Source organism: Anomalospiza imberbis, chromosome 13 (assembly GCF_031753505.1).
Source record: "Anomalospiza imberbis isolate Cuckoo-Finch-1a 21T00152 chromosome 13, ASM3175350v1, whole genome shotgun sequence".
In the NCBI taxonomy this organism is placed as follows: Eukaryota; Metazoa; Chordata; class Aves; order Passeriformes; family Viduidae; genus Anomalospiza; species Anomalospiza imberbis.
The window spans coordinates 999311-1011939 of NC_089693.1; the positions used below are offsets into that span (position 1 = coordinate 999311).

The 12629-nt window shown below is 56.8% G+C and overlaps 1 protein-coding gene across 1 annotated transcript; it reads right to left on the reverse strand.

The window, feature by feature from the left end:
* Positions 1–467: 467 nt before the first annotated feature.
* On the reverse strand, positions 468–6878 carry PAQR5 (progestin and adipoQ receptor family member 5). Its single transcript, XM_068203484.1, has 7 exons — positions 6766–6878; positions 6086–6213; positions 4792–5003; positions 3497–3623; positions 2696–2792; positions 1896–2037; positions 468–1293 (listed from the first exon to the last, which is right to left on the reverse strand). The coding sequence occupies exons 1-7, from the start codon at positions 6811–6813 to the stop codon at positions 1070–1072; spliced, it is 978 nt and encodes a 325-aa protein (XP_068059585.1). The 5' UTR covers positions 6814–6878; the 3' UTR covers positions 468–1069.
* Positions 6879–12629: the final 5751 nt, after the last annotated feature.

Here is a 12629-nt window from a genome sequence, read left to right on the forward strand (position 1 = left end):
TTTTATTGTGATATCCCAAATTCCAGCAGCTCCCAAAGTGCAGCAGTCAGGCTTCAGCAAAGGCAGTTAAAGGAAATTAATGGAAGACCCGTGGGATTATCCAGGAAAATATTCCCAAAGAATAAAGTGTGTTCTGTGTTCCTGCAGGGAAATCCAAGAGGAAAACCTGGATCCTGGAAGAGCTTGGAGCTCCAGGCTCTTCCTGCAAAATCCAGGAGCAGCAGGGAAGGAAAACAAGGAACAACAGAGGGAAAATCCTGGGAATTCTTTAAAATTCCAGAGCGCTTGTAACCCTTGAGCTGTACCAAATCCTGCTTTTCTCCTGGCATCTCCCTGCTGATCCCAATCCCCAAAATATTCAAAACTTTTTCCTAAAGGATCCCAAATCCTGGGAGGCTGGGGCATGGAGCTCTCCCGTCTCCCACCCCCAGTCCTGGGATCCATCCTGGGAATACCCAGGACAGGATGGAATTCCTTAATTCCATCCCCCCTCTGTGGAAACTCGGAATTCCCATGGGAATGAACTTCTCAGGATTTCACGGAATGAGACCCTGGAAGAGCTTTCCTGCGGGAACATCCCATTGGAGCTCTCCTGGAATCCCTCTTCCCAGAAAAAGAGGAAAAACAGTGGGAATTAAAATGGGAGGGAAACTCCAGTCCCTCCACCCCACCCTTCCAGGCACTTGGGCTGAGCGCAAGGCTTGGAATTCCAAAGGAATGCCACATCCAGGGGGAAAACAGGAATTAGGGAGTGCTTGGCTTCACCGGGAATCTCCCAGCTGGCGATGCGTACATTCCCTGGATTTCTCCCCATGGCAGACCTAAGGGATTTCGGATTCTTTGGGAAGCAGGAGTGCTTCCCTCCCTCTTCAGGGATCAAATCCTGATTATTTGACGCTTTCCCTGTGGATAACAATGGGATGGGAAGTGTTTCCCAGTCCATCCGTGGATAAAACTGGCGCAGTTTTCCCTTGGGAAATTCCCAAAGAAATATTTCCAGGTGATCCAATTCTCCCATGGACACCTCTGGAATGGGACTGCTCCCAGAAATCCGAGGCAATCCCTGATTCTAGTGGGATTTTTCCTGGGAAGGAGGCTCCGGGCGGAGGCTGCGGAAGCAGATCCCAAGGATGGCCAGGCTGGCGGCCGCTCCCACTCCCAGGGATCCGAAGGTTTCCAGGGAAGAGGGAAGCGGGAGGCGGCCGCGCCGCTCCGCCATGTCCACGGAGATGGCTTCCAGCTGGAAGAGCGTTCCCAGGATCCCGCAGATGTGGAAAACCTGGTGGCTGTGCCCTGCGACAGAAAACTCTGAGAATTCCATGGAAATTCCATGGAAACTCCATGGGTGTTCAGCTGGGCCAGGTAGATTCCAGGTCCCCAGAATGCTCTGGGGGCTTGGAGCGCTCTGGAATAGTGGGAGGTGTCCCTGCCCATCCAAACATCCCGGAATTCCTGGATTCCAGGATTGATTCACACTCAGCCCACTTCACCTGGCATCCATGGAATATTTATCCCACAAATTCCTGATTCCTGGGGTTTTATCATCCTACAAATTCCTATTCCCAGTTCCGGGGGTTTTATTCTTGAAATTCCTATTCCCAATGCCTCTGGCTCCGGGGGGTTTATTCCTGGGACTCTATGGGGTTTACTCCCAGCATTCCCTGGATTCATTCCTGGGACCCCATGGGGTTATTCCTAGCATTCCCCTGGGATCATCCCCTGGATTCCCTGGGTTCATTCCCAGGAATCCCAGGGTTTATTCCCTGGATTCCCGGGATTTATTCCCTGGATTTCCGGGGTTTATTCCCAGGATTCCCTGAGTTCATTCCCTGGATTCCCTGGGTTCATTCTTGGCATTCCCTGGGTTCATTCCCGGCATTCCCAGCAATGCTCACCGATGAAGTCGAAGCTCCCCGGCGCCAGGCGCTCGGGCAGGCGCGAGGTGAAGCTCAGGAAGGTCAGGAGGGCGCAGAGGCTGTGCCGGGAATGCAGCGGAAGCGAGCCTTCGGAGCAGCTCCCGGCCGCGCTCCGGGACAGCTGCCGGCAAAAATGGGAGTGATCCATCCCTCCATCCATCAGTGCATCCATGAATCCTTCAATCCATCCATCCATGAATCCTTCCATCCATCCATCCATCCATGAAACCTTCAATCCATCCATCCATCAATGCATCCATGAATCCTTCAATCCATCCATTAATCCATGAATCCATGAATCCATCCATCCATCCCTCCATCCATTAATCCATCCATGAATCCATCCCTCCATCCATTAATCCTTCAATCCATCTATGAATCCATCCATCCATCCCAAAGGAGCCACAGCCATTCCCAGTTCCCCACTCCTCTCAGCCCCACTCCAACCCCGCTTCCCAGGAAAAAGCAGGATTGATCCATCAATCCCAAGGAGCCATTCCCAGTCCCCCCCACACCCATCACCTCCACTCCTGCCGGCCCAAATTCCCACCCTGCTCCAGTTTAATCCCTGGAAAAGGCCCCTCCCAGCTTCCCAAGGCAGGAATTTTCCAGCCCTTTGAAGTAAGAGGAATCTGCTGGCAATCGGAGCAGGAAAAAATATCCCAGAGCCTTTTCCTGTCGGAGTTTGTTTGCCTTTCAAACCCCGAGCTGGGCCTGTTTTCCCAAAGAATTCCAGGCTGAGGCAGCTGAAATCTCCTGGGATTTTGTGGGATACACACCCTGTAGAAAACTGGGATGCTGTCAAAAATGTAGGGATACACGAAGGCCAAAGTTCGGAAAGCTTTGCTCAGGCAGGGCCGCTCCGCCTCCAGAAACCTGGGAAACACCAGGAATTCCACATGGGATACACAGGGAAACACCGGGAATTCCACATGGGATACACTGGGAATTCCACGTGGGATACACCGGGAAATACAAGGAATTCCACATGGGAAACACCGGGAATTCCACGCGGGATACACCGGGAAATACCAGGAATTCTACATGGGATACACAGGGAATTCTGCATGGGATACACTGGAAAACACCAGGAATTCCACATGGGATACACCAGGAATTCCACGTGGGATACACTGGGAAACACCGGGAATTCCACATGGGATACACAGGGAATTCCATGCGGGATACACTGGGAAATACCAGGAATTCCACATGGGATACACAGGGAATTCCACATGGGAAACACCGGGAATTCCATGCGGGATACACTGGGAAACACCGGGAATTCCACATAGGATACATGGAGAAACATGTGGAATTCCACAGCTTCTCCGGGAATCTGGGATAGCGGACCTGAATCATCTCCAAGTTCCCTCCCAATCCAAACCATTCCAGGATTCCACAAATCCCCTTTGGAACTTCCCAAAAATTGAAACTCCTCCTGTTATTCCACATTTTCACCATCGAATTCTCCTGACTTCCCAACGGAAAAATTCCCTCTTTCCCCTTCCCCACCTCCCGCCTGGCCCAATCTGTGAGCAAACCCCTCATCCCGAATTCCCAGTGCCGCTGGATCCCACCTGGAATAGCAGGACAGGCCAGTGCTGAGGACGGAGTTGAGCACGGCCATGGGAACATAGAAATCATGGAATGTGCTCCCGACCCATTCCAGCGGGAAGACGTAGGCGGAATACGCCAGTGCCGAGCCTGGAAGCACAGTGGGGCCATCAGCTCCAAATCCCGGAATTCCCTGGAATTCCCCTGGAATTCCTCATCCTCCTGGGCTCAGCTCTGAGCTCCGGGAAGGGCCGGGAATCTCCGGAACAGGCAGCATTCCAGAGGGACTGGAGTGGGAATATCCTGGAATTGCCGCGTGCTCCCAGTGAGGCTCCTCCAGTTGGGTAAAATCTGGGATTTTTCCTTATTCTCGTTATTCCAAATCCCACCCAGGTCAGTCCCAAATTTTTGTGGCTGGAGCTGTTCCAGGCCATTCTCAAGCTCCGGAGTGCAGGGATGAGGAAATGGAGGAGCAGGAACTTCCCCCAAACCTCCCCTCTGGATGTGGCATCCCATAAATCTGGGCTAAATTCCCAAAATCCCATAAACCTGGGCTCTCCCACTTCCTCCTGACCTCCTGAATTCCCCAAATCCCACAAATCCAGGCTAAATTCCAGAAATCCCATAAACCCAGGCTCATACTGTCCCCCGGAATTCCCGAAATCCCATAAATCCCCCTGGAATTCCCAAATCCTATAAATCCCCCCAGAATTCCCAAACCCCACAAATCCCCCACAGAATTCCCCAATCCCATCCATCCCCCCGGCATCCCCCAAATCCCACAACCCCCCTGGCATTCCCCAAATCCCACAAACCCCCCATAACCCCCAAAATCCCATAAATGCTCCTGGCATTCCCAAATCCCACAAACCCCCCGGAATCCCCCCAGTCCCACAAACCCCCCATAATCCCCAAAATCCCATAAATGCTCCTGGCACCCCTGAAACCCCACAGACCCCCCCCGGCATTCCCAAATCCCACAAACCCCCTGGAATTCCCCCAATCCCACAGACCCCCCGGCATTCCCAAATCCCACAAACTCCCCGGAATTCCCATATCCCATCCATCCCCCTGGCATTCCCCAAATCCCATCCATCCCCCATAACCCCCAAATCCCACAAACCCGCCGCCATCCCCCCAAATCCCACAAACTCCCCGGAATTCCCATATCCCATCCATCCCCCCGGCATTCCCCAAATCCCATCCATCCCCCATAACCCCCAAATCCCACAAACCCGCCGGCATCCCCCCGCATCCCATCCGTCCCCCCGTTAATCCCCAAATCCCACAGGCCGCAGCCCTGATGCCGGTGCCGGACCCAGGCCGTAGAGGCTGAGCGCGGCGTAGTCGCAGCAGAAGGCGCGGTGCCGCCCGCGCCGGCCCAGCGCGCCCAGCGCGTGCGCCGCGCTCGAGGCCAGCGGGTACAGCGCGCACGTGCCCAGGTAGGCCAGGAACGGCCCCGGCCCGGCCCCGGGGGGCCCCGGAGCCCCCAGGTCCCGGAGCCGCGCCAGGAGCAGCCACAGGAAATACCTGCGGGAAGGAGACGGGGAGAGCGGGGCGTCAGCGCCGGGCGCTCGCCGGCCGGGCACCAGGGGTGTGCCCAGGTGTGCCCAGGTGTGTGCCCCAGGTGTGCCCAGGTGTGCCCAGGTGTGCCCAGGTGTGTGCCAGGTGTGCCCAGGTGTGCCCAGAGTTTGATGGCACCCCCAGGTGTGCCCAGGTAATGTGCCAGGTGTGCCCCAGGTGTGCCCAGGTGTGCCCAGGTGTGCCCAGGTGTGTGCCAGGTGTGCCCAGGTGTGCCCAGAGGTTGATGGCACCCCCAGGTGTGCCCAGGTATGTGCCAGGTGTGCCCCAGGTCTGCCCAGGTGTGCCCAGGTGTGCCCAGGTGTGTGCCCAGGTGTGTCCAGGTGTGTACAGGTGTGCCCAGGTGTGTGCCCAGGTGTGCCCAGGTGTGTCTTGAGGTTGATGGCACCCCCAGATGTGCCCAGGTGTGTGCCAGGCGTGCCCAGGGGTGCCCAGGTGTGCCCAGGTGTGTGCCAGGCGTGCCCAGGGGTGTGTCCAGGTGTGTGCCCAGGTGTGCCCAGGTGTGTCTTGAGGTTGATGGCACCCCCAGGTGTGCCCAGGTGTGTCCAGAGGTTGATGGCACCTCCAGGTGTGCCCAGCTGTCCCCAGGTGTGTCTTGAGGGCACCCCAAGGTGTGCCCAGGTGTGTCCAGGTATTAAGAGGCACCCACCAGGTGTGCCCAGGTATGTCCAGGTGTGCCCAGAGGTTGATGGCACCCCCAGCTGTGCCCAGGTATTAGGGGGCACTCACCAGATGTGCCCAGGTGTTCAGGGGCAGCCCCAGGTGTGCCCAGGGGTGTCCAGGTGTTAAGGGGCACAGACCAGGTGTGTGCCAGGTGTGCCCAAGGGCTGAGGGCACTCAGCTGGTGGGCACCAGGTGTGTGCAGATGTTGATGGCACCTCCAGGTGTGCCCAGGTGTGCCCAGATGTTAAGGGGCACCCACCAGGTGTGCCCAGGTGTTGAGGGGCAGCCCCAGGGGTGCCCAGGTGTTGAGGGGCAGCCCCAGGGGTGCCCAGGGGTGCCCAGGGGTGCCCGGGGCCGCGGGCACTCACCCGGCGGGCACCAGGTGTGTCCAGATGTTGAGGGTCTCGTTGTTCATCCCGAAGAGGCTGAGCAGGCACTCGCAGGCCGAGCTCCGGGGGGGGCGGTACCCGGAGAGAATTCCCGGCTCCCGGTAACTCTGGGAATGGGAACGGGGATGGGAATAATGGGAATGGGAATGGAAATGGGAATAATGGGAATGGGAATGGGAATGGGAATGGGAATGGGAATGGGAAATATGAATGGGAATGGGAATGGGAATGAGAAATGGGAAATGAGAAATGGGAATGGGAATGGGAATGGGAATGGGGATGGGAATGGGGATGGAAATGGGAATGGGAATGGGAAATATGAATGGGAATGGGAATGGTAATGAGAAATGGGAAATGAGAAATGGGAATGGGAATGGGAATGGGAATGGGAATGGGGATGGGAATGGGGATGGAAATGGGAATGGGAATGGGAATAGGAATGGGAAATGGGAATGGGAATGGGAATGGGAATGGGGATGGAAATGGGAATGGAAATGGGAATGGGAATGGGGATGGATGGGGAGTATCCCCAAAATTCCGGAGTCAGGACACAGCTGTGGCCCCCTTGGGGTGACCCCCCCCCCCCCCCCAGGCTGTTTCCGTGTGTCAGATCCCAAATCCCGCTGATCCCCGGGATCAGGGATGGAATTCCTGCTGACCTCGGGCACCTGGTGGGCGCGGAGCAGCCGGGCCGTGGGGCTCGGCATGGCCGGCCCCGGATCCCGGGGCTTTTCCAGCTCGGCTTCCCTTGGGATGGCACCTCAAAGCCCTCCCAGCTGCATCCCGCGGGAATGGCGCTGCTCCCACCGCAATCCCAGGATCAGAACAGCCTGGAGGGGATGAGAATTCCTGGGATGCGGCATGGGGTCCAATCCCAAATCCCAAAGGGAATTGTATCCCAACGGGATGGAGAGCATCCATCCCCTGAGGCGTGCTGGGATCCCAAGGGAGCAGCGGGAGAAGGCTGATCCCACTTCCCAGAGGGACGGGAATTCCAACAGACCCAGAGGGATGTGGGATCACCTCGGGATCCCTGGATGCAGGAAGGTCCCTCGGGAAGCAGGAGGGACAGGGGATCCCAGCTGGATCCCCTTTCCCACTCCCATGGAATATCCCGGCTCCGGCTCTTACCTGATCCTGGCCTTGGCAGCGCCGCCTCCACTCTGGGAAATCAAGGGAAAAATCCATGATCCTTCCTTCCCTCCCGCCCGGAGCAGGAAAAGCAGGAAGGGAGCTCCTGCTCCGGGCGCTGCCTCAGCCCAATCCCACCAGGATCCAGAGGGATCCAAGGTTCTAGATTCCCAGGATCCCGAGGGATTCAGAGGGATTCCAGATGATTCCAGAGCTTCTGCAGCATCCTGGGCTGCCATTCCAGCTGCTCCAGCCATCCCAACTTCCCAGCGGGATCCAGCCCTTGGGTGTGCCACAGGGCCATTCCCAAAGAACCCCTTTCCCAGAACCTGGAATTCCCTGGATTCCCTCCCATCCCAGCCCTACCTCTGCCAGCTCTGGTGTGAGGCAGCTCCAGGAAAAGCCCCGGAACGCCGGGAACGGCCGGAGAGGGAGGGAAAAATTAATGAGGCGGGAGAACAATGAACCAACAAAACCCAGCTGGAAACGCCTCCGGTTAAAGATTAGACGGGAATCAGGAATAGGGAATGGGGAATTGGGAACTGGGTTTGGGGAATGGGGAATCGGGAATGGGGAACTGGGAATGGAGAATGGGGAAATGGGAATGGGGAATGGGGAATGGGGAATCGGGAATTGGGAACTGGGAATGGAGAATGGGGAATCCGAGGCTTCCCAGGGCTCTGGAAGCATCGAGGTGCTGCCTCAAAGCTCCACAGAGTCTGCAGCCCCCAGATCCCAGAGAATTCCTGCAGTTTTCCATGGTGAATCCAGAGAAGGCTCCAGGGAATCCTCAGAGTCCTTCCAGGACCTGAAAGGGGCTCCAGGAGAGCTGGAGAGGGACTGGAGACAAGGGATGGAGGGACAAGACACAGGGAATGTCTCCCACTGCCAGAGGGCAGGGATGGATGGGACACTGGGAAGGGATTCCTGGCTGGAAAGGTGGGAGGGGCTGGGACGGAATTCCCAGAGCAGCTGTGGCTGCCCCCGGATCCCTGGGAGTGCCCAAGGCCAGGCTGGAATCTGTTCATGGAAGGGTCCCTTGCGATGGCCGAGGCTGGAATGCGATGAGTTTTGAGGGTCCTTCCGACCTGGAATTCTGGGATTCTCAGAGGGCAAAGGAATGAGCCCTTCCAGAGGCACAAGCCATTCCAGAGGCTCGGGCTTTTCCAGATCCTGCTCCTCCCAGGTGCAGGATCCCCCTGTGCACAGAGCCCCTGGATGGGATCCCCGAGCTGGGAGCACCTGGATCCATCCCGGCTCAGCCATTCCCGTGGCAGGGATCCCTTCCCTGTTCCCTCTTCCCTGTTCCCTGTCCCTGTTCCCCGTTCCCTATTCCTATTCCCTGTTCTCTCTTCCCTGTCCCAATTCCCTGTTCCCTGTCCCTGTTCCCCATTCCTATTCCCTGTTCTCTCTTCCCTGTTCCAAATTCCCTGTTCCCTGTCCCTGTTCCCTATTCCCCATTCCCTGTTCCCTCTTCCCTGTTCCCTGTCCCTGTTCCCCGTTCCCTATTCTTATTCCCTGTTCTCTCTTCCCTGTCCCAATTCCCTGTTCCCCGTTCCCTGTTCCCCATTCCCTGTTCCCTGTTCTCTCTTCCCTGTTCCAAATTCCCTGTTCCCTTTTCCCTGTTCCCAGTGGGAAGCAGGAGGAGGCTCCAGGCCGGGCCTCAGGCAGGAATTTGTGGTTTGGGAGCGCAGTGGGGGCAGTGAGTCACTGGGGCCGGGCACTCCCTGCGGCCCGGCCGGGTTCCTCCTGCTTCCTCGTCCTCCTCTCCCTCCTCCTCCGGCTGTTCCCAGCCGGGAATGGGAATGGGATTGGGATGGGGACATGGTGGGGCTGTCACCTCTGTGAGTCAGCTCTGCCAGCGCTCGGCTTCACTCAGGTGGCTCCAACAGCTCCTCTTCCTCCTCCTTTTCTTCCTCCTCCTCCTCTTCTTCCTCCTCCTCCTACTTCTCTTCCTCCTCCTCCTTAATTTCCTCCTCCTCTTCTTCCTCCTCCTCCTACTTTTCTCTTCCTCCTCTCTCTCCCCCGTTCCCCCCAGCCCCACCCGACTCCTCTCGGGGCTGTCCCGGCCCTGCAGCCGCAGCTCCGGCCCGGGAGCTCCCGGCTGGCCCCAGGCTCCGCTGGGGAATGTCCCCACCTGGCACCAGTGTCCCCACCTGGCACCAGCGTCCCCACCTGGCACCACTGCCGCCCGCCCTGGTGCCAGGAGCCCGGCCCTGTCACCTTGTCACCGTCCTCTGCCCATGGCACAGCTCCCTTCCCTTCCCTTCCCTTCCCTTCCCTTCCCTTCCCTTCCCTTCCCTTCCCTTCCCTTCCCTTCCCTTCCCATCCCTTCCCCGTCCCCACAGCACATCCTTCCCTATGGAATGTCCTTCCCTATGGAATGTCCCTCCCCACGGCAGATCCCACCCCCAGGCACGGCTCTCCCTGGCACATCCCTCGCTCCGTGCCAGCTCCAGCGGCGCTTTTCCACGGGCCGGGAATATTCGGGAATTCCCGAGCAGCCCTGGACGCGTTTCCAGCGGCGCCGGGAGAGCGGGAGCAGCGCTGGAAAACTCCGGGAGCGGCCGGGAGCAGCGCGGGCCGCGCCAGGACCGTTCCCGGCGGGACAACGGCGGCTTTGTGGGAGTTGTTGTTGTTGCCGCTGGAATTCGCCGGGATCCGCCGGGAGCAGCAGCTTTTCCATGCCCGAAATCCGCCGCTCCCACCCGCGCTTCCCGCGGGACTGGGGGATCCCAGACCCCATCCCGCTCCCGAGTGAAACTTCCCGGGAATTCCGCGATCCCCCGCACCGGGAGCCGTGGGAGGGCCGGGAATGCTCCCGCTGCTCCGGCACTTCTCCCATTCCCATTCCCATTCCCTTATTCCCGAACTTCCCGGGAGCCGACCCTCGGGATCAGCGGGAGAAGCTGGGAATGCCGGCGAGGGGGAAAAGCCGGGACTTACGGCGCTGCTCGGGAGCCGCCGCTGGATGCGGCGTTTTCCAGCGCTGCCTCCAAATCCCGGGATTACTCAGCTGGGAACAAACACTGCCCACATGGAACTCCCGGCCGGGCGGGCGCGGCTTTTCCAGAGACACGATCCCGCCAGGAAGCGCCCGCAGGGATGATCCCAGAGCCGGCAATTCCCAGGTTTTGGGAGAGAATGAACCCTGGCTCGTCCAAGGGAAAAAGGTTCCCAGATAAACCCGGAAATCAGCGCGGCCAAACGCGGCCGGGATCGGATCCAGCGGCGAGGAAGTGGAAAAAAAGCAGGAAAAAATACCAATTCCCAGCCCTGCCGTGCATCTCCCGCTCCCAGCGCCTCTGGAAAACTCCCGGAGCTCTTCCAGAGGAGCCTGGCAATTCCAGCCCTGCCGCGGCTGCTCATTCCCAGATTATTCCCAGCTGGACGGGAATAAATCCCAGCCCGGCAGGTTTCCCATTCTGCTTCCCAAAAATCTGCTGCTTTTCCTGCAGTGTCCCGCTGGGAATGGCTTTCCGCAAATTCAGAGCAGAAGAGCAGCAGGATGGAGAGGGATGAGCGGGCTTCGTTTATTATTAATTATTAATTATTATTATTATTAATTATTATCCCTTAGTTATTCAGGAATTGGGAGAAGCGGAGCCGGGCAGGGCTGGTGGATGCTCAGCTCTATCCCGAACTTCAATCTCACAGGAAAGTCCTGGGAATTCCTGGGAATTAACCCCATCCTGCCAGCACTGGGACAGTGCTTTTCCCTGGACACGGCCTCCCGGGGCTCTGGAATTCCGTTCCCACCTTCAGGGATGCTCCAAGGCTCTTTTCTATCCCACCGTGCCAAGGAATGGGAAGCACTCAGGAGAATCCCAGAATATTTTGGGCGGGATGGGCAGGGACACTTTTCACTATCCCAGGGTGCTCCAGCCCAGCCTTGGACATTCCCAGGATCCAGGGGCAGCCACAGCTTCTCTGGGAATTCCATCCCAGCCGGGAATTTCTTCCCAAGTTCCATCTAAATCTCCACTTTTCCAGCCATTCCCTGGGTCCTGCCCCTCCATCCCTGATCCCAATCCCTCTCCAGCTCTCCCTGGATTCCTGGAAGGGGCTCTAGGATTCCCTGGAGCTGCATTTCCCCATTCCCAACACTGGGATATTTTTAGTGACTGCTCCATTAAAATCCTCATTTAACAAATCCCCAAAACCTCCAAAGGAGCTGGATTTACCAGGAATAATTCCCAGCAGGAATCCACCACTTGTGCGCCTTCCCTCAATCACCAAACCCTTAATTAACGGGAAAAATCCACATTTTCCCACTTTTCCAGAAGAAAACCTCCTTAAAACCACAACACCTCAAAGCCACCCCAGGAGAAAAAAAAAACTTGGAATACATTTGGAAAATACAATACTTGGAAAATCCCCAAATAAGAAGACATCCCAAGGTTTTTTTCTTAAGATAAAAAAATTTATTTCCCAGTCTTAGAAAGCTTTCCAAGCATTCCCAATGTCCCATAGAAACGTAGGAGAACCTCTTCCCGCCAAAAATTCCGGAGGGGCGGAATACAAAACTATCCTGTGCACATTGTGCTTAAAGGAGCGCCCTGCCCGGAGCATCCTGTAAACAAATTATTGCATATTTTCCATCGGGATCCTCGGGAAAATCCCAGAAAATCCAACAAAATCCCAGCCAAGCCACGCCCGGGGAGAAGAACAGGAATGAGCGGCTTCCAGGGAACGCCCGGATCCCAGGGAACGCCCGGATCCCAGGGAGGGTTGTGCTTGTGTTGTTGGGGTGGGGGAGCCATGGAGAGGGGATCCCACGGGAAGAGCCAATGGATCTCCAGGTGAAAATCTGGGATTGAAGCTGATCTTGGTCCCAAAGACCTCTGGGAGTTTGAAGATGGAAATGAACAAAGAAATCCTAAACTGGAACGAATTCCAAGATGTTTTGGGGATCGGCTCCATGGCCAAGGGTCCTCTTCCAACGCACAATGGAATTTAAGGAATATCAGGAATTTCCCATGGATTCTCCATGGAATTGGAGCCTCTGGTGGGGATTCCTGGAAGCTCCACCTGAAGGTGATGGAAGGACAACCTTGGAATGCTCCATCCCAAACTTCCAGCGGTGTCCATGGAGAAAGGATCCCATGGGAAGGGCAAATGGATCTCCAGAGGAAAATCTGGGATCAAAGCTGATCTTGGTCTCAAAGATCTTTGGGAGCTTGAAGATGGAAAATGAACAAAACGATCCCAAACTGGAATGAATTATATGAAGTTCTGGGCACTGCTGGCATGGTCAAGGATCCTCTTCCAATGCACAACGGAATTTAAGGAATATCAGGAATATCCCCATGGATTCTCCATGGATTTACAGCCTCTGGGGATTCCTGGAAGCTCCACCTGTCTAAGGCCACCAGAAGGTGATGGAAGGACA